The following is a 26,739-nucleotide window of genomic DNA, read 5'->3' as shown; positions in this document are numbered from 1 at the left end:
CAGTGATATATAACAAAGAGAAAAGTAATTAACTCAAAAGTCTAGTATTGCTAACATCAAAACTATTATATATCTTTTTCCATATCCTGTTTACATTGATTAACATCCTCCCAGGTGCCTAAAAGATAAAGAATATGTAGGCCTGGCAGCAATCATTGAGTCAACAGGGAAAACTCATCAGTTCAGTTCATTTCAGTCGCTCAGTCGTGTCGGATTCTTTGCGATCCCACGATCGCAGTACGCCAGGCCTCCCTGTCCATCACCAACTCCTGGAGTTCACCCAGACTCACATCCATTGAGTTTGTGATGCCATCCAGACATCTCATACCGGGTCGTCCCCTTCTTCTCCTGCCCCCAATCCCTCCCAGCATCAGAGTCTTCTCCAATGAGTCAACTCTTCGCATGAGGTGGCCAAAATACTGGAGCTTCAGCTTTAGCATCATTCCTTCCAAAGAAATCCCAGGGCAGATCTTCAGAATGGACTAGTTGGATCTCCTTGCAGTCCAAGGGACTGTCAAGAGTCTTCTACAACACCACAGTTCAAAAGCATCAATTCTTCAGCACTCAGCCTTCTTCTCGGTCCAACTCTCACATGCATACATGACCACAGGAAAAACCATAGCCTTGACTAGACGGACCTTAGTCGACAAAGTAATGTTCCTGCTTTTGAATGTACTATCTAGGTTGGTCATAACTTTCCTTCCAAGGAGTAAGTGTCCTTTAATTTCTCGGCTGCAGTCACCATCTGCAGTGATTTTGGAGCCCCCCCCAAAATAAAGTCTGACACTGTTTCTACTGTTTCCCCATCTATTTCCCATGAACTGATGGGACTGGATGCCATGATCTTTGTTTTCTGAATGTTGAGCCATAAGCCAACTTTTTCACTCTCCACTTTCACTTTCACAAGGAGGCTTTTTAGCTCCTCTTCACTTTCTGCCATAAGGGTGGTGTCATCTGCATATCTGATGTTATCGATATTTCTCCCGGCAGTCTTGATTACAGCTTGTGTTTCTTCCAGTCCAGCGTTTCTCACAATGTACTCTGCATATAAGTTAAATAATCAGGGTGACAATATACAGCCTTGACGTACTCCTTTTCCTATTTGGAACCAGTCTATTGTTCCATGTCCAGTTCTAACTGTTGCTTCCTGACCTGCATACAGATTTCTCAAGAGGCAGGTGGGGTGGTCTGGTATTCCCATCTCTTTCAGAATTTTCCACAGTTTATTGTGATCCACACAGTCAAAGCCTTTCGCATAGTCAATAAAGCCGAAATAGATGTTTATCTGGAACTCTCTTGCTTTTTCCATGATCCAGCGGATGTTGGCAATTTGACCTCTGGTTCCTCTGCCTTTTCTAAAACCAGCTTAAACATCAGGGAGTTCACAGTTCACGTATTGCTGAAGCCTGGCTTGGAGACTTTTGAGCATTACTTTACTAGCATGTGAGATGAGTGCAATTGTGTGGTAGTTTGAGCATTCTTTGGCATTGCCTTTCTTTGGAAATGGAATGAAAACTGACCTTTTCTAGTCCTGCGGCTACTGCTGAGTTTTCCAAATTTGCTGGTATATTGAGTGCAGCACTTTCACAGCATCATCTTTCAGGATTTGAAATAGCTCAACTGGAATGCCATCACCTCCACTAGCTTTGTTCGTAGCGATGCTTTCTAAGGCCCACTTGACTTCACATTCCAGGATGTCATGCTCTAGTTGTGTGATCACACCATCGTGATTATCTGGGTCGTGAAGATCTTTTTTGTACAGTTCTTCTGTTGATTCTTGCCACCTCTTCTTAATATCGTCTGCTTCTGTTAGGTCCATACAATTTCTGTCCTTTATCGAGCCCATCTTTGTATGGAATGTTCCCTTGGAGTCTCCAATTTTCTTGAAGAGATCTCTAGTCTTTCCCATTCTGTTGTTTTCCTCTATTTCTTTGCATTGATTGCTGAAGAAGGCTTTCTTATCTCTTCTTGCTATTCTTTGGAACCCTGCATTCAGATGCTTATATCTTTCCTTTTCTCCTTTGCATTCAAATGGGACTATCTTTCCTTTTCTGCTTTGCTTTTTTACTTCCCTTCTTTTCACAGCTATTTGTAAGACCTCCCCAGACAGCCATTTTGCTTTTTTGCATTTCTTTTCTGTGGGGATGGTCTTGAGCCCTGTCTCCTGTACAATGTCATGAACCTCATTCCATAGTTCATCAGGCATTCTGTCTATCAGATCTAGACCCTTAAATCTATTTCTCACTTCCACTGTATAATCATAAGGGATTTGATTTAGGTCATACCTGAATGGTCTAGTGGTTTTCCCTACTTTCTTCAATTTAAGTCTGAACTTGGCATTAAGGAGTTCATGATCTGAGCCACAGTCAGCTCCTGGTCTTGTTTTTGTTGACTGTATAGAGCTTCTCCATGTTTGGCTGCAAAGAATATAATCAATCTGATTTCGGGAAACCCATCACCAATATGATTTTTAGCTCTTTAGAAAAGGCTCTGTATCTTTAAGATGCTTTTAGCTTTGTGCCTCTCGCTGTTGGGGGGCTGTAAGCAATTCACAAGCTGTAAGAGGTCCGGGGGACCTGTTAGGCAAGCTAGAGAGCTATCAGAGGGGGGTTAACCGAAACATCCCTTTCAAATGTAGAAGACTAAAGCTCTGATTTGACTTTTTCCAGATAATATTAGAAGAGCAGAATGCAAAAGTTTTTTGGTTTTTGGGGTATGTGCTCAGGAAATTCCAGGGGGAACTCCTGAAGCCTAATCACGTCCTTGCGTTTTGTCAGGCTTCCTTCCTTTGACCTTGTCACGGGCGGGATTCCTCACGCTGGCTCCCGGCAGGCAGACACACTGAAACCATACTCACAGAAAACTAGTCAATCTAATCACACTAGGACCACAGCCTTGATGAAACCAAGCCATGCCTGCAGGGCAACCCAAGACGGGCGGGTCATGGTGCAGAGGTCTGACAGAACGTGGCCCACTGGAGAAGGGAATAGCAAACCACTTCAGTATTCTTGCCTTGAGAACCCCATGAACAGTAGGAATAGGCAATATGATAGGATACCAAAAGAGGAACTCCCCAGGTCAGTAGGTGCTCAATACGCTACTGGAGATCTGTGGAGAAATAATTACGGAAAGAACGAAGGGATGGAGCCAAAGCAAAACAATACCCAGTTGTGGATGTGACTGGTGATAGAAGCAAGATCCGATGCTGTAAAGAGCAATATTGCATAGGAACCTGGAATGTCAGGTCCATGAATCAAGGCAAATTGGAAGTGGTCAAACAAGAGATGGCAAGGGTGAACATCAACATTCTAGGAATCAGCGAACTAAAATGGACTGGAATGGGTGAATTTAACTCAGATGACCATTATATCTACTACTACGGGTAGGAATCCCTCAGAAGAAATGGAGTAGCCATCATGGTCGACAAGAGTCCGAAATGCAGTACTTGGATGCAATCTCAAAAATGACAGAATGATCTCTGTTCATCTCCAAGGCAAAGCATTCAATATCACAGTTATCCAGGTCTATGCTCCAACCAGTAATGCTGAAGAAGCTGAAGTTGAATGGTTTTATGAAGACCTACAAGACCTTTTAGAACTAACACCCAAAAAAGATGTCCTTTTCCTTATAGGGGACAGGAATGCAAAAGTAAGAAGTCAAGAAACACCTGGATTAACAGGCAAATTTGGCCTTGGAATGTGGAATGAATCAGGGCAAAGACTAACAGAGTTTTGCCAAGAAAATGCACTGGTCATAGCAAACACCCTCTTTGAATAACACAAGAGAAGACTCTACACATGGACATCACCAGATGGTCAACACCAAAATCAGATTGATTATATTCTTTGCAGCCAAAGATGGAGAAGCTCTATACAGTCAACAAAAACAATACTGGAAGCTGACTGTGGCTCAGATCATGAACTCCTTATTGCCAAATTCAGACTTAATTGAAGAAAGTAGGGAAAACCGCTAGACCATTCAGGTATGACCTAAATCAAACCCCTTATGATTATACAGTGGAAGTGAGAAATAGATTTAAGGGCCTAGATCTGATAGATAGAGTGCCTGATGAACTATGGAATGAGGTTCGTGACATTGTGCAGGAGACAAGGATGAAGATCATCCCCAAGAAAAAGAAATGCAAAGAAGCAAAATGGCTGTCTGGGGAGGCCTTACATATAGCTGTGAAAAGAAGAGAGGCGAAAAGCAAAGGAGAAAAGGAAAGATATAAGCATCTGAATGCAGGGTTCCAAAGAATAGCAAGAAGAGATAAGAAAGCCTTCTTCAGCAATCAATGCAAAGAAATAGAGGAAAACAACAGAATGGGAAAGACTAGAGATCTCTTCAAGAAAATTAGAGATACCAAGGGAACATTTCATGCAAAGATGGGCTCGATAAAGGACAGAAATTGTATGTCTACTTACTCAATTAAATTAACTCTGCCTTTATTTGCCAGAAATGACATTGATTTCTCTGATTGGGATCCATCTTCCTGAACTTGTTAATAACCACAGCATAATTTCTTAATGATTTTATTTTCTTGGTGGCTCACTGAAAAAAACTTTTATTCCTTATATCATTGGATAAGTGCATATGTGAATTGAAGGTTGTTTCATTTTGTTTAAAAAATAATACAACTATCACAGTAAAAATAAAAACTTGCAAATTAATTATCATGTGAAAAAATGTCATGTCTATTTAGGCTTAAAGGAGAAGTTCATTAAATGCATTCTATTCTCATATATGGGGCTTCCCTGGTGGCTCAGAGTTTAAAGCATCTGCCTGGAATGATGGAGACCCAGGTTCGATCCCTGGGTCAGGAAGATTCCCTGGAGAAGGAAATGGCAACCCACTCCAGTACTCTTGCCTGGTGATTCCCATGGAGGGAGGAGCCTGGTAGGCTACAGTCCATGGGGTCGCAAAGAGTCGGACACGACTGAGCGACTTCACTCACTCCCTCACTTCATTCTCATATACATCAAACACATATACAAGTCAAGAGGGAGGTAATATATTTATAATTGTGGCTGAGTTGCTTTGCTGTATGGCAGAAACCAACATAACACTGTAAAGTAATTTTACTCCAATTTTAAAAAAAATAGGCAAATCAACATGACACACACACAAGGACACATACATAAGAGAGGGTATGTGCCTATCTCAGAAGAATTTATTCTCTCTCATCTCGTTTCCATTTTATAATATTAGAGCTCATTTAAAATCCAAAAAGATGCAAATGTGTTCTATTTTTTTCAGTTCCTTTTAGATCTTTTCTTTCACTCAGCAAGTGACTTGATTTTTGACAACTATCTCTGCAAAGGTGTAATGAATATTGTGACAAATCAATAATGAATTACTAGAATAAAGGTTGATAATACTTAGATGTCTCTATTAAACACAACATAAAACCAGTAACAAAATAGTGATCATTGTTATTAGTCAGTGACATGGTCATTATTTCAGGAACTAGTACAAATATTCTTAAACCAATCATGTAGTAAGAAACATTAAAACTGTAATCCCAGTTTGTTTCCATGTAAATACTTTCAAGTGTAGAGAATCCTTAGCCCTGTCTTACAGCTCAACATCTCTAATACATTAGAGTCTTGTTCATATTATTTTGAAGAGGAAAAGAGAGGTAAATTAATTCAAATGTATCCATTGAGATAAAAAGAAGTCAGACTCTGACATAACCTTGTAGGAAGTAACATGCCTCATAAATGACATAATAGATTTGGTTCAATTTCTCAACAGTCTATTCTAGGTGATTTTTTTTGTTGTTGGGTAATAGATAGCTGAACAAGTGTTAGTCACTCAGTCATGTTGGACTCTTTGTGACCCCAAGAACTGTAGCCCATCAGGCTCCTCTGTCCATGGAATTCTTCAGGCAAGAATACTGGAGTGAGTAGCCATTCCCTTCTCCAAGGGATCTTCCTGACTTAGGGATCAAACCTGGGTCTCCCATGTTGCAGGCAGATTCTTTATTGTCTGAACCAGTAAGAGAAGCCCCGATAGATAGTTTGCCTCTTTAAAGAGTGAGCAGATGACTGGATGATTTTCTGAATACAAAAACACAATTATAGAAAGAAACGTGTTCTGCCTTATGATATTTTGTGGATGTGCAGAAGTGTTACCTATCCATGTATCTTTGTTATTTGGGTTTTTTAAATATTTTTCTAAGAGTTTAGACAAGAACAAAGAAGGATGGACAGACAATTGCTCCTCCGTGACTGAGTTCATTTTCTTGGGAATTACTGATAACACTGTGAACAAATTGACCCTATTTACCATGGTTCTCCTTTTTTATCTCATCAATCTTCTGGCAAATCTGGGAATGATCACCCTGATTAGGATGGATCCCCAGCTGCACACACCCATGTACTTTTTCCTCAGCCACCTCCCCTTCTGTGACCTCTGCTGTTCCACAGCTATCAGCCCCAAGATGATGGTGGACCTATTTGCCAAGAACAAGTCAATCTCTTTCTATGGCTGCACTCTGCAATTCTTGGTCTTCTGTATCTTTGCCGATTCTGAGTGTTTCTTGTTGTCAATGATGGCCTGTGACTGGGACAAGGCCATCAGCAATCCTTTGCTCTATTCAGTGAGCATGTCCAGCAGGGTCTGCTCCCTCCTCATGTCTGGGGTTTTCCTGGTGGGGATAACAGTTTCTCAGATACACACACCATTACCATTCCATTTATGTTTCTGTGGGTCAAATTTGATTAACCATTTTTTTCTGTGGTTTACCTCTATTTTTTTTTTTCCCCCTGTCCTGCTCGGATACACAGGTCAATGAGTTAGTGATATTCACTGCTTTGGGTTTTATTTAACTGAGTACTATTTCAGGAGTCCTTGATCTTATTTTTATATCATCCTTTCAGTGTTGAAGTTCCACTCTGCTGAGGGGAAAGTCAAAGCTTTTACCACCTGCACCTTCCACTTAACTGCAGTGTCGATTTTCCAGGGAACTCTGCTCTTTATGTATTTCAGGCCAAGTTCATCCTACTGTCTAGATGAAGACAAAATGACCTCTTTGTTTTACACTCGTGTGATTCCCCTGCTAAGCCCTCTGATATTTAGCCTACGGAACAAGGATGTAAAAGAGGCCTTAGTAAAATCGAAAGCTAAACTATATTTTTAAACATTTGTACTATCCATATGTGGACACAACCACACATATATAGTAATTTTGGAATTAAAATTTTATGGCATGACACGTGAGAAACAATTTTCTCAAGTTCCTAAGTGAATAATTATTTGTATTAAACTCCACTGTTAAGACTGGAAGAGGAAATGGCAACCCATTCCAGTATTCTTGCCTGGAGAATCTCTATAGAGAGAACAGCCTGATGGGCTACAATCCATGGGGTCGCAAAGAGTCAGACATGACTGTGTGACTAAGCACAGCTTCACTATTAAGAAATATTGCAGATTTCATCAGATATCATGCTCAGTATGTGGGCAGGGTTGATATATGGCACTTACTGTTTTGGAAAAACCTTTTGACTTTTCTACGTAGGCTAATTTTTGGTTCATTTGTCATTCAAACATTATTTCAGTCTCACTAAAACATTATGCAATGTCTTAAAGGTTTTGTCATAAAGTAAATCAAAGATTTACTGAGCGATCTTTCAGAACTCAGGTTTTTTATATTTTATGGTACATCTTATAGGGTCTATACTAATGAATTTAAGCTGATATTAGTAGTAAACATTAATGAGCTAAGCAGTTTTGTAATAAATGAGCCACAAAATCATCATGGGATAAAAGATTTAAGGGCATTTGTGAAACATTATGGCATGTTAGGAAAACTTTTCATTGTGAAAAAAAGCTACAAACTTATGAAAGTCTTATTTTATATAAAAGATGTATAGGTTTCTATTTCTACCATATTTTATCAATTCACTGAATTCTTTTGAAAGTGTTGCTCATAAAAGGCAGCCTAACTGAAAATATGTCTGAAAATTAAAATCTAAGGCAAACAGGGCATCAGTGGATTGGCAGGTATTGTGCAGTAAATAAACATGTAATCTAGTTCATTTGTCTCCATTCAAATGTCAGATGTATATTACAGCATCTAAAGACTGATGTGACCTACATATTAGTCCATTTTATTGAATCTAATAAATATGAAAAAAATTAAAAAAGCCAATTAAATGGAAGTCAAAAATAGTATTGCAGCAGACAATATTTGATTAAAATAGGCTTCCTCATCTGGAATTGGATAACTTAAAGAAGAACTGAGTGTTTTTTAGGAAATTCACAATTCAAATCCAAGTTGTGGCAATGGCACGGGGATACTCTTCTATTCCACGAAAATTCTTGAAATTCCACAAAAATAGGGAACAGCATGTCAAAAGACTCTGATGTATTCTAGGCTGTCTACTTCAGTCCTCATCACTAACTTTCCTTCTTCTTTCCATAGCACATCCCTCTTACACATCACTGATGACTGATGGAAAATATCTGTAATGTCAGTTGTTACTTCTCATCTTTCATTTCTAATTGTATTGACTTGAGTCTTCTCTTTGCTTCTCTTGATAAGTCTGACCGAAGGTTTATCAACTTTATATTCTCAAAGAACCAGCTTTTAGTTTCACTGAGCTTTGTTATGATTTTATGTTTTTCATTTATTTATGCTCTGGTCCTTATGTTTTGGTTCCTTCTATTAACTTCGGGCTTTGTTTATTCTTTCTCTAGTTGCTTTAGATGTAATGTAAGGTTGTTTATTTGTGATTTTTCTTGTTTCCTGAGGTAAGATTGTATTGCAATAGGCTGCCTTCTTAGAACTGTTTTAGCTGAGCACCTTAGGTTTGGGATTGTCTTTTTTTTTTTTTTTTTTTGTCATTTGTCTCTAAGTATTTTTTTTTTAATTTCCTCTTTGTTTTCTTCAGTGATATTGGCTATTTAGTCACATATAGTTTAGCTTCCATATGTTTGTGTTTTTTACAGCTTTATCTTGTAATGGATTTCTTATATTGTCGTTGGAAACAGATGCTTGTTATTATTTTAAAATTTAAAAGTTTACCAAGTCTTGGTTTGTGATCCATGATATGATCTATTGTGGAAAATGTTCCATGTTTACTTGAGATGAATGTGTATTCTGCTTCTTTCAGATGGAATGTCCTACAAATATCAAAACTATCTGGTCTATTGTGTTATTTAAGAATTGGTTTACTTATTAATTTTCTGCCTGGGTGATCCATCCATTGGTGTAATTTGAGTGTTAAAGTTCCCCACTATTGTTGTGTTACTGCTAATTTCCCCTTTTATAGATATTAGCATTTGCCTTATATATTGAAGTGTTCCTGTGTTGGGTGCATATATATTTACAATTGTTGTGTCTTATTCATGGATTTATCCCTTGGCCATTGTGTAGTGTCCTTCCTTGTCTCTTTTAACATTCTGTATTTTAAAGTCTACCTTGTCTGCTATGAATATTGCTTTTCCAGCCTTCCTTGATTTTCATTTGCATGTGGAATATCTTCTTATATCCCCTCATTTTCAGTCTGTATGTGTCTCTAGGTCTGAAGTGAGTTTCTTTGTGTATACCTTCTTGATGAGACTTAATTAGTGTTGGGGTCCTTTAATGGACTGGAACCTGGTGGTCCAGAGTCAACGATAAGAAAGTGAGAGAGCTGAAGGGAGGGGCAGAGAGGGAGAGAAAGAAAGAAAGACACAGGGATCCAAGCTCTGATGGAGCCAAGGTGCTTTAATGATCTTTCTGTGAGGATATATAGGCTGTTGTACAAGAAATGTCTTTTGACAATGATAAAGAGCAGAAAAACTAATGTACAGCCACCGTTACCAAGGGAACAAGGGATTAGTAATGGGCACAAGGTCAGGAGACAATCCACATCTCAAGAAAGAGGATCGAGACGAAGCAGTCTTGTCATAAAGAGAATGTTTACTGAAAGAGATTCAAGCCTGTCTCATATCATGACCTCAGTCCTGGGAGCAGCTTGCTGCTCCACTGGTTTCTGACAACAGAAACTAAGGAACAGAGAATTTATGAGAAACAGCAAGTAGGAATCCTCCTGCTAAACATTCCCTAACAAATTTGTTCAAATTCTTTGTTCAATTTTTATTAGATTGTTTGTTGTCTTACTGTCTGTTCATAAACTTTAGCTACAAGTTCTTTGTCAGATATATATATATATACACACACATATAGATAGATAGATAGTTTTCAAACACTTTTCCTCAATCTTTGAATATACATGCATTTATATATATTCAAAAGCTTGTTCCTCTGATTTATTTTTGCACACTGTTCTAGTTATCTCTTCCTACATAAACTGTATTTCAAAACTAACTTAAGAGAATGACCACTGGCTCCTTATTTTGTTCTTTCTCGTGTTTACTGAGGTTGCATGGAATATTCAGTGGAAAGACTGGCTAGGTTGCAAGTACTTTAATAATTGACATTAGATGAGACTATCTAGAAAGAGGAACCCAAATTCTCCCCTTTTAGTTCATGCAACCTCAGAATGTGCCACACTGTTTAATCAGATGGCTAGTGGTAATAGTAATTCATGGCTTTCACATACTGTCTTCTTCAAGACAAGACCCAGAAGTGACTTACAATATTTCTGCTAATTTTGTCAAAACAGATGAAGTATGGCAAAAATTCAAAGAAGGATAAATATGCAATATAGATGAACCTTGAATATATTTCAGTGACGACAAGAAGGCTGATGAAAAGAATAAGAACAACAAAAACAAATAAAAGCATGTTGCATATTTCTGTTTAAAAGGAGGCCGAGATTTGGAAAGCACAAAGAATCAGAAAGTAAAGTAGTAGTGGCCAGGGCTCAGGAAGGAAGGAAGGGAAAGTGAGAGCGAATAAATATGGCTATCTTATTGTAATAATGAAAATGTTGTGGAAGTAAATACTGGCGATAACCTAAGAACCTTAAAAATACAGTAAAAACAAAGAACAGTATACATTAGAAGGGTGAGTTTTAGGATGTACAGATTACATTTCAGTAAAAAAAGAAAACATGGACCAAGTGTGGTCATATCCTTAAATGAGATGTGCAGGAGGCTCTTAAACACTATGAACAAATCTAACTAAACGGACATAATGAAGGGAGGTCTTTTGAGTTTCAGTAGGTTTACTCTTTAACTAAAGAAGGATGAAACCATTTCAGGATGACTGTGAAGCATATCATGCAAAAAAATTTGCAGTTTTCTTTTCGCCACAGATCAATTTGATGACAATAGTGAAGTATGAAAATTCAGCCTGTGCTAGGTGGCTTCTGAATTCTCAGGGGAAAATACAGAAGCAGAAGTACAATTAAGGAAATGTTTGCATAAGATCAAAGCAGAGGGGCAGTAGCACAGGGATTTAAGTCCCAATGTACCTGGTAAAATAAGAGGCCATCTCCTTATTATTCAGCTAGTCAAGACCTGCTCGTCTCAGGTAGGTTTCCAGTTCCTAACTTAAAGAGTATAGAAGAAAATACATAACATTTTGAGGAAAAAAAAATTGTAAATGAACTGTTGTGTGCCTGCCTACTCCTGACAATCTGAAATCAATGGCTAGAAATATTTCTATCTCAGAATCACAAGAAACTGAACTTGTTAATATCTACAATGCAACTGTTTATTTATTTTATTTTGCTTTTTCTTCACAGGAAATATTTACTCTTTTTATCATTGGAAAAGTGTACACATGAATTTAAAGTATGTTTTGCTTTATTAAAATAGAGTAGGTACTGCAATAAAAATAAAAACATGTACAAATTCATCCCCATGTGAACCACATGCCATATTTACTTAGGTCTGAGGGGAGAAAAAGTTCATTGCTTCCATTCTATTCTTATAAACATTAAAATGCACACACACACACATATAACAAAGAGGAAAGTCTATGCATTTTAGAAACATTATTATCCCTCATCTTATTTCCAGTTCAGTAACTAATGGGCCATTTAATATCTAAAATGATGTGAATCAGACAATAAATTCTGTTGTTTTCACTTCCTTTTAGCTCTTTTTTTCCCACTCATTAAAAGAGATTCACTTTTTGACAACTGCCACTCCACAAAGAGGTAATGAGCATTGTGGGGAAGCAGGAATAAATTTCTAGAAAATCAGATCAGTAACACTTAATTCACGTCCAAGCAAATACTGATCATAACATAAACTAAAGCCAGGACTATAATTATTTTTTAATACTAGTCATTGATATGCTCGCTGTTTCTGGAACTAAATCAAATGCTCTGAAACCAATCATGCTTTTTTGAGAACCATTAAAATCATTACCGTTTTTTGTATCTAAGTGACTATTGTCAGCCCTCATAAATACTCAGTCCTATGTCTTACAGTCTGGTCTCTCTAACACTGGTGTCTCTCTCTTCTAGGTTTTCCTCAAGAGGTAAAGAGTTAAATTTCTCTAAATCTGCTCCCTGGGATGAAGAAACTAACACTCAGAGAAGAGCTTATAGAAAGTAACAAAACCTCATGAATGACATCTAGATTTACACCCACTTTCTCAAAGGTCTTTCTTAGAGACTTTCTTATTATTGCAGAGTAGAAAGCCATGCCTCTTTAAAGAGTGGGTGCATGACTGAATAATTTTCTAAGTATAAAAAGACACTTACAGAAAAAAATATTCTGTCGTTTCATTTTGTAGATGCCGAAAAGTGTTACGCTTGCAAGTATCATTTTCTTGATCATTTCCTCCGAAAGTTTACACAAGAGCAAAGAAGAATGGACACAGGGAATTGCTCCTCCTTAACTGAATTCATTTTCTTGGGAATTACTGATAACACCAAGACCAAAGTGATCCTATTTACCATGTTTCTCCTTGTTTATCTCGTTACTCTTCTGGCAAATCTGGGAATGATCACCCTGATTAGGATGGATCCCCAGCTGCACACACCCATGTACTTTTTCCTCAGCCACCTCTCCTTCTGTGACCTCTGCATTTCCACAGCAGTTGGCCCCAAGATGCTGGTGGACCTACTGGCTAAGAACAAACCAATTCCCTTCTATGGCTGTGCCCTGCAATTACTGGTGCTCTATACCTTTATAGATTGTGAGTGTCTCCTGCTGGCAGTGATGGCCTATGACCGGTACAGGGCCATCAGCAGCCCCTTGCTCTATGCAGTCAGCATGTCCAGCAGGGTGTGCTCCCTGCTCATGGCAGGAGTTTACCTGGTGAGTATAGCAGAGACTTTGATACACATGACATTAGCATTCCGCTTATGTTTCTGTGGGTCAAATGAGATTAACCACTTTTTCTGTGATGTTGCTCCTCTCCTATTGCTATCTTGCTCAGACACACAGGTCAACGAGTTACTGATATTTACTGCTTTTGGCTTCATTGAACTGAGTACAGTTTCAGGAGTTCTTGTCTCTTATTGTTATATCATCCTATCAGTCTTGAAGATCCACTCTGCCAAAGGGGGGTTCAAAGCTTTCTCTACTTGCGTCTCTCACCTAACTTCTGTGGCAATTTTCCAGGGAACGATGCTCTTCATGTATTTCAGGCCGAGTTCATCCTACTCTCTAGATGAAGACAAAATGACCTCTTTGTTTTACACCCTTGTGATTCCCATGTTGAACCCTCTCATTTATAGTCTAAGGAATAAAGATGTGAAACAGACTCTGAACAAATTGAAGGACAAATGGTTTTAAAAATTTATATTTTGTGTATGTGCACACATACACATCCATACATACATATATGGTGATTGTTGATTTATTAAAATTAAATGGTAGGTTACACGAGAAACATAATTTCTATTTGAAGTATATTTCTATTCCCCCCACCTGTCATGCTTCTTTATATTTCCAGAATTTGTACATGGTATTAGTTTCTGGGAAAAACTTTTTTGACTTTTTCAACATGTTAATTTTGTTCGGTTTTTAGTCAAGCACGATTTAAGTTACACTAAAGATATACAGAGCACTTTGTTCACTGATCTTTGGGCCTTTCAGTTCTTTATGTACTACGATACATCTTGTAGTTTAAATACTACTAAATATAAGTTAGCATTAATAATGTATTAACTGAACAGTCAAGTAATTCATAATAAGCCTGAAATTCATCATGTGATAACACATAGTGGTCTATTATTCAAAAGTAAAAATATCTAAAACCAATCTAAAGGAAAGGCATCTTTGGATATTCAGTCAAATCAGAAAAGGATTCAATTTGGGAGATGAAAAAATAGCAGGCAGAGGATCTGACAGTTCCTCTGATCTTGAAGTGTACGAGTCCATGCCTGTTAGAAGAAGTCATGTTGGCTACAACAGGGAAGAACCGTGAGGGGGAAATGCTAATGGAATAATTCATACAGAGGAAGACAAGTACTGTACGGTCTCACCAACACATGGAATCCAGCTGGTCAAGCACATAGAGATAGAGAGTAGAGTGGCCGTTGCTACGGGCTGAAAGGTGGGAGCAATGGGTCATGTTGGTCAAAGTTTACGGACCTTCTGTTACTCGATGGGCAAGTTCTGGGCGTCTAATGTGCACTGTGGCTCTAGTTAACAGTTGTGTATCGTAAGACTGAAATTTGCTGAGAGAGGAGTTCTTAAGGGTTTCCATGGTGTGCACACTCAAAGTGATAGCTATGTAAATTGATGACTGTGTTAACTAACTTTATTGTAGTAATTATTTCACAATGTACACATATATTAAATCTTCATGCCCTATATCATAAGCATGTTATTTGTCAATTTTATCTGAATACAGTTTAAAAAAAAAAGGTAAAAGAATTTAAGGCGCAGTGGACAGAATCATGATAAAGTACATAATTGTGCTTCATTATCAGCTATCGATTCTTCTGTGACTCTCTGCACACCAATTTCCTTCCCATTTTCCTTACTCTTGAAGTGAAGTGAGCTCGCTCAGTTGTGTCCGACTCTTTGCGACCCCAAGGACTGTAGCCCACCAAGCTCTTCCATCCATGAGATTCTCCAGGCAAGGATACTGGAGTGGGTTGCCATTTCCTTCTCCAGGGGAACTTCCCAACCCAGGGATCAAACCCGGGTCTCCCACATTGCATGCAAATACCCCTCTTTGTCTCTTTGTGGTTCACAAAAAAACACCTATTTAAAAGATTACTTTATATCACCCTGTTTATCAGAGTTCTTTGCTAAAGACTGAGCATTGCATTATACAAACAAAGCATTGCATGTTGTCTGGAAAATCAAATAAACAAAAGTATAATAAACTAAAAATAGAATACAACACTTTTTCACTGCTAATTGTATGTCAGTAGTAAAACGAGGGTTTGATAAGTAGCTTAAAAATGTATATCAGATTATAGTTAACACATTGAACACATATACACATGCTTGTTTGGAAGGTCCATAAAATGGTTTCGGACATTAAGATAATATACTATAAAGACATGCTTATTAATTTCACTATAAAGAATAAGCTCTAAGTTCTTGCTATTTGACTATTTCATCTGCGTTTGATCTGGTTTCCTGAAGGCTAAAGCACTAAATTAGTTTGTTGAGAAAGCTAGGATGTGACCATGTATTTAAAATACCATAATGTACTGAAAGAGACATATTTATTCTTTGCAATTATAAAATTAAAAGCCTTTGATGGTCTTCAATTTTCTTGCTGCCATTGTAAAATGACCTTATGTGACAATATTTCAGAATGGAAAAATAAAGCCTACATAATTCCTCTGTTGTTCAGGGTGGTAGTACTCTTTCCTGGAAAATCCCATGGGTGGAGGAGCCTAGTAGGATGCAGTCCACGGGGTCGCTGAGAGTCGGACATGACTGGGCGACTTCACTTTCACTTTTCACTTTCATGCGTTGGAGAAGGAAATGGCAACCCACTCCAATGTTCTTGCCTGGAGAATCCCAGGGATGGGGGAGCCTGGTGGGCTGCCGTCTGTGGGGTCGCACAGAGTTGGACACGACTTAGCAATGCCATGTTAAGAAAAATTCTCATAGTAAAAAAATTAGGATAATTCCTGCCTAATAGAAAAGACTTAAGTATGTGTCCTCCTGGCACACTTCATCAATTCACTCAGACTTCTTTTGACTTGTTGCAGATGGGCAGCAAAATGGCAGCAAATATAGTTAGAAATATAGTTAAAATAGGGTGTCAGTGGGCTACCATTAATTCAGAGGTTAATAAACATAGATCTAATTAACCCATCTTCATATATATGATACGTTTTATGTCACCATCTAAAGACTAATTCAACATGAATACTAGCCCATTTTATTGAATATAGTGAGGAATATGTAAATAGAAGAATATTTTAAGCCCATTAAATGGAATTCCAAAAATAGAACTGACTGGTTCAGTTAATTGCAGGCTTCCTCTCCTCAAATTGAAGAAATTAATGAGAAATTATGGAATTTTTTTTTTAGATAATTTCTAAACAGGAATTTCAGATAGGAATTTGGGCAAAATGATTCTTCTTTCTTGACAGTAATCTGTGAAAAATAGGGAACAATACTTTAAAAACTGTATTCTAGCCTGTCAACTTCAGTGTTCTTCATTCTGTACCATTTTAATGTCTTCACATCACATTATCCTCATACATGCACCAGTGACTCATGGAAAATACCATTGTGCAAATACAATTTATCAATGACATATGTAATGTTTTAATATTACAGTCAAATTCCTATATCTTGACCTCTTTCTTCATCCTTGCCACTGAAATACTTTAACATAAACATGGCAATCACCAACTCAACGGCATGAGTTTGAGCAAGCTCTGGGAGTTGGGGATGGACAGGGAAGTCTGGCGTGCTGCAGTCCATGGGGTCACAAAGAGACACGACTGAGAGACTGAACTGAACTGAATCATGGCAAAACAATGTTAGATTCAGTAAATGTCTAATGCAGAGGACAGACAGACTCATACTTGTTACAGGCTGTACAAGTATACTCGTTACAAATAGAAAAGCAGTAATGTTCAACACACCAGTAAGTAGGAGGATCTGGGTTAAAGCTAGAAGCAGAAATCTTCAACCACCCTGGATGTCTTTCTCTTTCATTAGAACCATGCTATAAACCAGGCAGGAACACTACTCTAAATACCTCACACTTGCTTTCTATCCCTCAGATCATCCTGTGAAGAAGAGGGATTTAAGCTATATTACCTCTAAAGCTCTTTTCAGGCCATATGATCTGCCTCTATAAAATATGGCTTTACTGTAGTGTAAATCCATCCATATCAGTGGAAAGAATATGAAGAAAAAACAAAAAAGAGTCACTTCACATTCAGTCGAAGATTTGATCTGAACATGTAGGCCGGGTATCTCAGCTTGTAGTGCAGTAGACCCCAGTTCGATTCCCGGGTCAGGAAGATCCCCTGGAGAAGAGATAGGCTACCTATCCCAGTATTTTAGGGTTTCCGTTGTGTCTCAGCTGGTAAAGAATCTGCCTGAAATGAGGGAGACCTGGGTTTGATCCCTGGGTTGCGAAGATCCCTTGGAGAAGGGAAAGGCTCACTTCAGTTCAGTTCAGTCGCTCAGTCGTGCCTGACTCTTTGCAACCCCATGAATCGCAGCACACCAGGCCTCCCTGTCCATCACCAGCTTCCAGAGTTCACTCAGACTCACGTCCATCGAGTCCGTGATGCCATCCAGCCATCTCATTCTCGGTCGTCCCCTTCTCCTCCTGCCCCCAAACCCTCCCAGCATCAGAGTTTTTTCCAATGAGTCAACTCTTCTCATGAGGTGGCCAAAGTACTGGAGTTTCAACTTTAGCAACATTCCCTCCAAAGAAATTCCCCAGGTTGATTTCCTTCAGAATGGACTGGTTGGATCTCCTTGCAGTCCAAGGGACTCTCAAGAGTCTTCTCCAACACCACAGTTCAAAAACATCAATTCTTCAGTGCTCAGCCTTCTTCACAGTCCAACTCTCACATCCATACTTGACCACAGGAAAAACCATAGCCTTGACTAGATGGACCTTTCTCGGCAAAGTACTGTCTCTGCTTTTGAATATGCTATCTAGGTTGATCATAACTTTTCTTCCAAGGAGTAAGTGTCTTTTAATTTCATGGCTGCAGTCACCATCTGCAGTGATTCTGGAGCCCCCAAAAATAAAGTCTGACACTGTTTCCACTGTTTCCCCATCTATTTCCCATGAAGTGATGGGACCGGATGCCATGATTTTCATTTTCTCAATGTTGAGCTTTAGGCAAACTTTTTCACTCTCCTCTTTCGCTTTCATCGAGAGGCTTTTTAGCTCCTCTTCACTTTCTGCCATAAGGGTGGTGTCATCTGCATATCTGAGGTTATTGATATTTCTCCCAGCAATCTTGATTCCAGCTTGTGTTTCTTCCAGTCCAGCGTTTCTCATGATGTAGTTTGCATAGAAGTTAAATAAGCAGGGTGACAATATACAGCCTTGACGTACTCCTTTTCCTATTTGGAATCAATCTGTTGTTCCATGTCCAGTTCTAACTGTTGCTTCCTGGCCTGCATACAGATTTCTCAAGAGGCAGGTCAGGTGGTCTGGTATTCCCATCTCTTTCAGAATTTTCCACAGGGAAAGGCTTCCCACCCCAATATTCTGCCTGGAGAATTCCATGGACTTTATAGTACATGGGGTTGCAAAGAGTTGGACATGACTGAGTGACTTTCACTCACTCACTCAACCTGAAATGTCAGTTACATGAAGTCATTAAGACAGTGTGAGTTTTAGTAGGCCAAAAACTTTTAAAAGCAGCTGTTTTACATGCCCTGTTATCCAAGTTCAACATCTCATGGACTCCTTATGAGAAGGTAACAGGCAGGAAGGCGAGGGATCCCCAAGAAGAGGAAATGAGCTGCAAGTGGCAGATGTTTTTTGTTTGTTTTGTTTGTTCCTTCTCTATACAAAATTTAAAGAAGGTATGTTTTAAATTCTGTGTTGTCAGGAAGACCCCTGGTTCAGCCTGGACTTAATTTTTCTCAAACCTTGAACTGATAATGGCCCAACAAATCCATATCTCTTACTCATGAGAATGTTCTCTTAAGCTATGTTAATGAAACTATGTATTTGCTTGGAAATCTGCCTTTCTTTAAGGTTCATGTCAATTGTTTTATGGCCAGGGATGACTCGCCTTGTGCCCCGTGCTGTCTCAAAATGTATGTTGTGGGAGAGGGGCCTGATGCAACTCTCTGTTTTTAGGTGATTCTTTAACAGATATATAACTCCTTGCTAAATGCTAGCAAGGGGGGCACTCCTTCTGCCCCCTTCTGATGTCTATGTCAGACCCCTCTCTATCCCTTTATACTTTAATAAAACTTTATTACACAAAACCTTCAAGTGATCAAGCCTCCTCTCTGACTCCAGATCAAAATCCTCTCCTCTGGAGGTCACGAGTTCTGGAGTAGCTCATGGCTCGAGGCTGATAGAAGCGGATAGATATCTGGCTTTATTAGTGCTGAAGTAAATGGAAGTGAAATAAAATGTTAAGAGTTTACCAAATGGCAAAAGTACTTGTTTACACACCAAATAGTAAACAAATATCTACTATTGTTGAGGATGTGAAACAATCATGGTTTTTATGCATTGACAGTAGATTGAGATTTGACACTGCACTTGGCAATATTCTATGTCTGAGTCTCCTATAGCTGAACAAATAAATGTCCAAAAATATCACTCCTAGAAGCATGTCCAAGCATATAGAATGAATGCACCCAAAAGGCATTCATAGAAACGTTCACCATTGTATTAATTACAGTAGTATAACACCAAAAGCAACTCATATCTTTTAATACATTATATCAAGATGACATACTTTTCTGAAAGTATTTAATAATGTATATTTTAGGGTTTGTAGATGATAAAATCTTGGTACATCTGAACTGTTTTGTCCTCTACCACAAAAGCAGCCATCCATAAAACATGAATAAATGGTGTGTCACAGCTCCAATAAAACTTCACAGGTCAAGTTCACTGACTCCTGCTTTAGATTAGACAAATGACTTTATGATAAGTTTGTATGCTGAAAAAGTACACAGCAATGAAAATGAATAACCACACCCTCATACAAGAGCATGGGAAAACTTCACAAACATAATCTTAAGTGAAAAAAGCCAAACATAGAAGTGTAAAAGCTGTATGATCTCACTACTTTATACCTTAAAAATATACAGACTCACATATCATATGGAAAATCAATTTCTGATGGATGTAGGGACAGTTTCTGAGAATCTAGTATTTTTTTTTTTTTTTTGGATTTGGTTCTGGATGCAGGAATCTTTCCAATTTTGAACGATTTTTTGAAGTCTACATTTTTAGATGGAAACTTTTCCTGTATGTATGCTGCTGCTGCTAAGTCACTTCAGTGATATCTGACTCTGTGCGACCCCATAGATGGCAGCCCCCCAGTCTCTGCCATCCCTGGGATTCTCCATGCAAGAACACTGGAGTGGGTTGCCATTTCCTCTTCCAATGCATTAAAGTGAAAAGTGAGAGTGAAGTCACTGAGTCGTGTCCAACTTTCAGCGACCCAATGGACTGCAGCCCACCAGACTCCTCCATCCATGGGATTTTCCAGGCAAGAGTACTAGAGTGGGGTGCCATTGCCTTCTCTGGCTGTATGTATATTATACTTTAAAATAACTGTCTTTATGTTTTTCTATGAGATTATGAAAAATATTAATATTTATTTCTGTCTAAAATTTTCTTATATAAAATGATTATTCATATAGAATTATGAAATTGATGTAGAGTATAATTACCAGAGTATCTCAGCACCTTCTTGATCTTTATATCACTGAAAGCGCTGCCTTTCTTGCAGAACAGCACTGCGTTCGTCCACCCACTGACTCTCCTGGCCACTCTCACAGCAGCGGGGAGCTGAAATGTACTTTAATATCAGACCATGCAATGAGCTCTGTGTCATACTACTCAAAGTTTGAGGAACTGACCATTATAGTCTAAAAAAAAGATCATCTTTGGGTAGTATTTGCCAACATAAAATTGTTTTCGTGTCAGCAGAACACGAGAAAACAATTGTTTTTTCCTCACTTGTATCTGAAGCATACATTTCTCCTTAAGATGTTTTTTGATTACTTAAAATCTCCATTTTTAATGAAGCACCAATCCCATTGGGAGATATTTTAGGTGACTCACCTTGCAATTTTTAATGTAGCTGCCCAAACTCAGGTTTAAATTATTATGTGGGGGAACATAGAAATGATGTTAGTGCACATGTTTTTGAGGAGCAGGCCTGTTAAAAATTAACGCTTGCTTCAGGCTGAACAAAATGTAACCCAAGGCATTTTTGCATCCCTGAAGATAGGGATATACCTGAGGGAAAAATTAATTTGGATAAGAGTAGAATTAGGGGATTGAGAACAACTGTACATACACCATATGTGTAACAGAGAAGTAAGTAATGATATCAAAATGCTTTTGAAACATAATCAGTTTTGTGATTTTGTGTGTATGTGTGTGTGTATGTGTGCACGTGTGTGTGCATGTGCTCAGTCATGTCCAACTCTTTGCAACCCCTGGATTGTAGCCTGCCAGGCTCCTCTGTCCATGGAAGTTTCTAGGCAAGAATACTGCAGTGGGGTGCCATTTCCTCCTCTGGGGATCTTCCTGACCCAGGGATCGAACATATGTCTCCTGAGTCTCCTCCATTGGTAGTTGGATTCTTTCTTTACCACTGAGCTACCTGGGAGCCCTTCTTAATTTTAGTGGGAAATTTTTAGCAATCATATTGTGGTCTGAGATTGGCCTCAATGAAATCTCCCCAGGTTACAGGTGACATTTTAGTGTTGAGCTCCTCGTAGGCAAGAATGACAATGACATATATAAAGGCATTTTTAAAAATTGAGAATCACTTTTACAAAATTATATATGTACTACATTTATGAATTTTAGCATAATTTCTCAGATTGATAAGGAAAAAAGTAGAAAAACAAACAAAAAATGGAAAGAACTGAGAAAAGACCCAAACTGATAAGAAAGCCTGTGTATTTCGCAAATGAGAATTCAGATGAAACAGAAAATTAGTTATGATCAGTATTTAATTTCAGTCCATTAACATTTAAGTCATGTTATCTTACTGTGGCTTTATTGCCACTGCCTTGCTGTTGCTGCTGCTGCTGCTGCTGCTGCTGCTAAGTCACTTTAATCGTGTCCAACTCTGTGCAACCCCACAGATGGCAGCCCACCAGGCTCCACCATCCCTGGGATTCTTCAGGCAAGAACACTGGAGTGGGTTGCCAGTTCCTTCTCCAATGCATGAAACTGAAAAGTGAAAGTGAAGTCGTTCAGTCGTGCCCGACTCTTCACGACCCCATGGACTGCAGCCCACCAGGCTCCTCCATCCATGGGATTTTCCAGGCAAGAGTACTGGAGTGGGGTGCCATTGCTTCTCCATGCCACTGCCTTAATACCTACTGATTCACATAAGAATGGAATTCTTAAGCATTAACGTCTTGCCGATTTATCATCTTGTTGAGAGTATTTGTTCAATTTTTTTTTTGCTCACTTTTTCTTTTTTTTTTTTTTTTTTTGCTATTGATGAAAGTTCATATATTTTGGATACAAATTGTTATATATACAAATGCATGGTTTCTCAATATTTTAAGTATTTTCATCATATATTATGGAGATATTTCTCTCTGTATTCACTCACACTGCTTCATCCTTGGTGGTGGTGGTTTAGTCACTAAGTCTTGTACAACCCTTAGGACCCCATGGACTGTAGCCCGCCAGGCTCCTCTATCCATGGGATTTTCCAGGCAAGAGTACTGGAGTGGGTTGCCATTTCCTTCTCCAGGGATCTTCCTGACCCAGGAATCAAACCCGGGTCTCCTGCATTGCAGGCATATCCTTTACCGACTTATCTACGAGGGAAGCCCCCCTTATGCTAGATTAATTTAGTGACAAGATCACTAAATAACTGATGTGTACAAGGTCATCCTGTGCTAAAATTGTCCCTGATTCATGAGCCAAAACGCAGAAGCAGAAACATAATTAATGGCATGTTTGTACAACACCAACACCCAAAGGCAGTGGCCCAGGGATTTAAATCCCAATGTACCTGGTGAAATAAAATGCTATCTGCTTGTTCAGCTACCTAAGACCAGCTCATCTCAGGTAGGTTTTGAGGTCCTGATTTAAAGAACGTAGGACAAAAACATTCCCATTTGGGGGAAAATCAATTTATAAATACAACATTTTATACCTGTTTACTCAGTTGAATACATTCTGTAATTTAATGTTCAGGAACAATATTTTCTTCTTAGAACTGGCAGATTCTGTACTTGTTAATATTCATAATATAACTATTAATTTATTTTTATCCTGGTTTATAGGAAAGATATTACTCCTTTTATAATCAGAGTAGCATATAGGTGAATTTAAAGGGGGCTTGGTGGGTTTGTTCTCTTTATTTAAAATATAATGTATGAGTGAATTTAAAAGTTAAAATGTGCATATTCATCTTCATGTGAAGCCCCATAGCTGCTAAGATCAAAAGAAAAAATTCCTTACCCACTCACTGTTCTTATCTACATCAGAGACTTGTAACCTGCATGCAAACATATGACAGACCCATAATGCGTTCATCCTAGACAGAGAAACCTACGTATCACAGAAGCACTTATCGTCCCTAAACCTATTTCCACTCTTATAATATAAAAGTCCGTTAAAATCCAAAGAGATGCAACAGTAGGTGTTAGATTCTGTGGTCTTCACTTCATTTTAGCATTTTTCTTTGTTCAAGAGCTTCCTCCTTTGGCAGCAGAAACTCTGTAAGTAGGTAATAAGTCATGTGGCAAAGCAGTGATGAATATTTAGAGAAAAATTTCAGTGTTACTTATTTCATGTCTCACTATATACTAAAGACTAGGATCAATAACAATTATTTTCATTGCTATCAGTGCATGCTATACTAATAGATTGTAAAACTAGTAATAAATATTTTCAATTATGTTTTATGTGCAACATGATAATGAAAATAAAATTTTTTATCCAAGGAATTTTTTCAGCATAGTAAATGGTTATTCATATACTTTCAGCCTGCTGTCTCCAGCATCGGTGTTTTTTCACACTGCTTTGACAATGTAACGAGATGTCAATTCATCTAAATATCCTTCTCGATACAAAGAATACAGTGCTCAGAGAAATTAAAGAGCTTATGGCAGTAGTTTAGTTAGGAACAACATCTAGAAATAGACAGAAGTTTCAAAACTATCTATCTCGGGTATTTTTTATTATTATCAAGTAGATGGCAATACCGCTTTAAAGAATGCCCACTGACTTAGTCATTTTCTGAGTGTATGCTCTGTTGCTACGTTCTGTCTCACTCGTTGCGACCTCATGAACTGCAGCCCACCAGGCTTCCTTCTCCACGGGATAAGAATCGTGCCTGGAAAATCACATGGATAGGGAGCCTGGAGGGCTGCAGCCTATTAGAACACAACAAGTCAGAGTTTAGCAACAGAGCATGCATGGAGGCACACACTCAGAAAATGACTTGATCAATGGGCACTCTTTAAAGAGGTATTGCTATCAGTCTGGATAATAATAAAAGTATCTGAGATGGGCAGCTGAGAAACCTGTGCAAATCTAGATGTAATTGCTGAAGTATGTCACTGCCTACGTTGTTGTTCAGTCACTAAGTCATGTCTGACTCTCTGTGACCGCATGGACTGCAGCACTCTAGGCTTCCTTGTCCCTCATTGTCTCTTGGAGTTTGTTCAAATCTATGTCAATTGAGCTGGTGATGCTATCTAACCATCTCATCTTCTGCTGCCTCTTCTTCTGCCTTCAGTCTTTCCCAGCATTAGGATTTTTCTAATGAGTTGGTTCTTTGCAACAGGTGGCCAAACTATTGGAGCTTCAGCTGCAGCAACAGTGGGTCCTTCCAATTTCCTTTAGGGATCAACTGGTTGCTGTCATGAACTCTTCAGTTCCTCTGAGCACTACCTTCCTTGTATCAGGAGGGATATTTGGATGAACTAATATCTCATCACATCTTCAAAATAGTGTGCAGAAAACACTAATCTTAGAGACATCAGGCTGAAAATGTTAAAGAAAAAAAAAAAAAGACCGTTGCAGAAATAAATTGTGTTCTCCCCTGCAGATATTTGTGAACACTCCAAAGTGGTTCCCTTACGTGTATCATTTTCTTGATCATTTCCTCAAGAGTTTAGACCAGAAGATAGAAGAATGCAAAGAGGAAACTGCTCCTCCTTCACTGAGTTCATATTGTGGGGAATCACGGATAAGCCTGGAGTCAAGATGATCTTATTTACCATGTTTGTTATTGTCTATCTCATTAACCTTCTGGCAAATCTGGGAATGATCACCCTCATTAGGATGGATCCCCAGCTGCACACACCCATGTACTTTTTCCTCAGCCACCTCTCCTTCTGTGACCTCTGCTATTCCACAGCTATTGGCCCCAAGATGCTGGTGGACCTTTTAGCCAAAAAGAGCTCAATCTCCTTCTATGGCTGTGCTCTGCAATTTTTGGTCTTCTCTAACTTTATAGACTGTGAGTGTCTCCTGCTGGCAGTGATGGCCTATGACCGGTACAAGGCCGTCAGCAGCCCCTTGCTCTATGCGGTCAGCATGTCCAGCAGGGTGTGCTCCCTGCTCATGGCGGGGGTTTACCTGTTGGGAATGACAGATACTTTGATACACACGACATTAGCATTCCGCTTATGCTTCTGTGGATCAAATGTGATTAACCACTTTTTTTGTGACTTACCTCCACTTCTCTCCCTTTCATGCTCTGATACACGGGTCAATGAATTGGCATTATTCATTTTTTTTGGCTGTGTTGAACTGACTTCCGTTTCAGGAGTCTTTGTCTCTTATTGTTATATCATCCTAGCAGTCTTGAAGATCCACTCTGCCGAAGGGAGGTTCAAAGCTTTCTCCACCTGCACCTCCCACCTAACTGCCGTGGCGATTTTCCAGGGAACTCTGCTCTTCATGTATTTCAGGCCGAGTTCATCCTACTCTCTAGATGAAGACAAAAGGTCCTCGTTGTTTTACACCCTCGTGATTCCCGTGTTAAACCCTCTGATTTACAGCCTAAGGAACAAGGATGTGAAACAGGCCCTGGAAAAACTGAAACTTTAAATGTGATTTTAAAGGTTTTTATTTCACACACTCTCATAGTCACAAGTACACACACATTGTTGTGTTTTTTTAATATAAACTTATACTGAGCAATGCAAGAGAAACAGTTGTCTTAAACAGTTCAAATGAGAATTTGTTGTTATAAAGTCTAAGTTTTAGAAAATATTTTAGTTCTGAAATATTGCATACTTCGATTCATGTATCAAGAGTTTACATATGGTGCTTTCCCTTTGTTGAAAACTTTCCAGAATTTTCTAATTTTGTCAAATATTGCTGCTTTATTCTTTCATTTGAATAATATTTTGGCTACCTTAAGAATTATTGTATTTCCTGAGAAATCTTTGAGTCTCTTTATGTTCTATGGTATACACTGTACTTTCTATACAAATGAATATAAGCTAATGCTAATAAGAAGCATTAATTGATTAAATAGCTATATAACTTTTAAGAAATCTCAAAATCTATGAAATAAAAAATGAGGATTTAAAATCCAAAATAAAATCTAAAACTAGTGTATCTTTTGATAGATATATTCAGGCTTAGACCTAATAATTATTCTACTTGGGAGATAAAATGATAGTGGGCAGAGGATCTGACAATTAGATGGGTCTTGAGAGGGACAAGACTGTGTCTTTTAGAATTCAAGAAGCTTTGCTTACCACATATGGAAGAACCATAAATGCATTATG

At 38.5% G+C, this 26,739-nt stretch overlaps 2 protein-coding genes and 1 pseudogene across 2 annotated transcripts; all 3 read left to right on the top strand.

The window, feature by feature from the left end:
• Positions 1 to 6,103: 6,103 nt before the first annotated feature.
• Positions 6,104 to 7,141, top strand: LOC138092258 (olfactory receptor 5W2-like; annotated as a pseudogene).
• Positions 7,142 to 12,714: 5,573 nt separating this feature from the next.
• On the top strand, positions 12,715 to 13,647 carry LOC138092890 (olfactory receptor 5W2-like). Its single transcript, XM_068988948.1, has one exon. It carries the CDS (start codon positions 12,718 to 12,720, stop codon positions 13,645 to 13,647), a length of 930 nt encoding a protein of 309 aa, XP_068845049.1. The 5' UTR covers positions 12,715 to 12,717.
• Positions 13,648 to 22,365: 8,718 nt separating this feature from the next.
• Positions 22,366 to 26,050, top strand: LOC138092874 (olfactory receptor 5W2-like). Its single transcript, XM_068988930.1, has 2 exons — positions 22,366 to 22,378; positions 25,119 to 26,050. The coding sequence occupies exons 1-2, from the start codon at positions 22,366 to 22,368 to the stop codon at positions 26,048 to 26,050; spliced, it is 945 nt and encodes a 314-aa protein (XP_068845031.1).
• The last annotated feature ends 689 nt before the right edge of the window (positions 26,051 to 26,739 follow it).

Source organism: Capricornis sumatraensis, chromosome 16, assembly GCF_032405125.1.
Source record: "Capricornis sumatraensis isolate serow.1 chromosome 16, serow.2, whole genome shotgun sequence".
NCBI lineage: Eukaryota > Metazoa > Chordata > Mammalia > Artiodactyla > Bovidae > Capricornis > Capricornis sumatraensis.
This window is presented reverse-complemented; position numbering and strand designations above follow the sequence as displayed.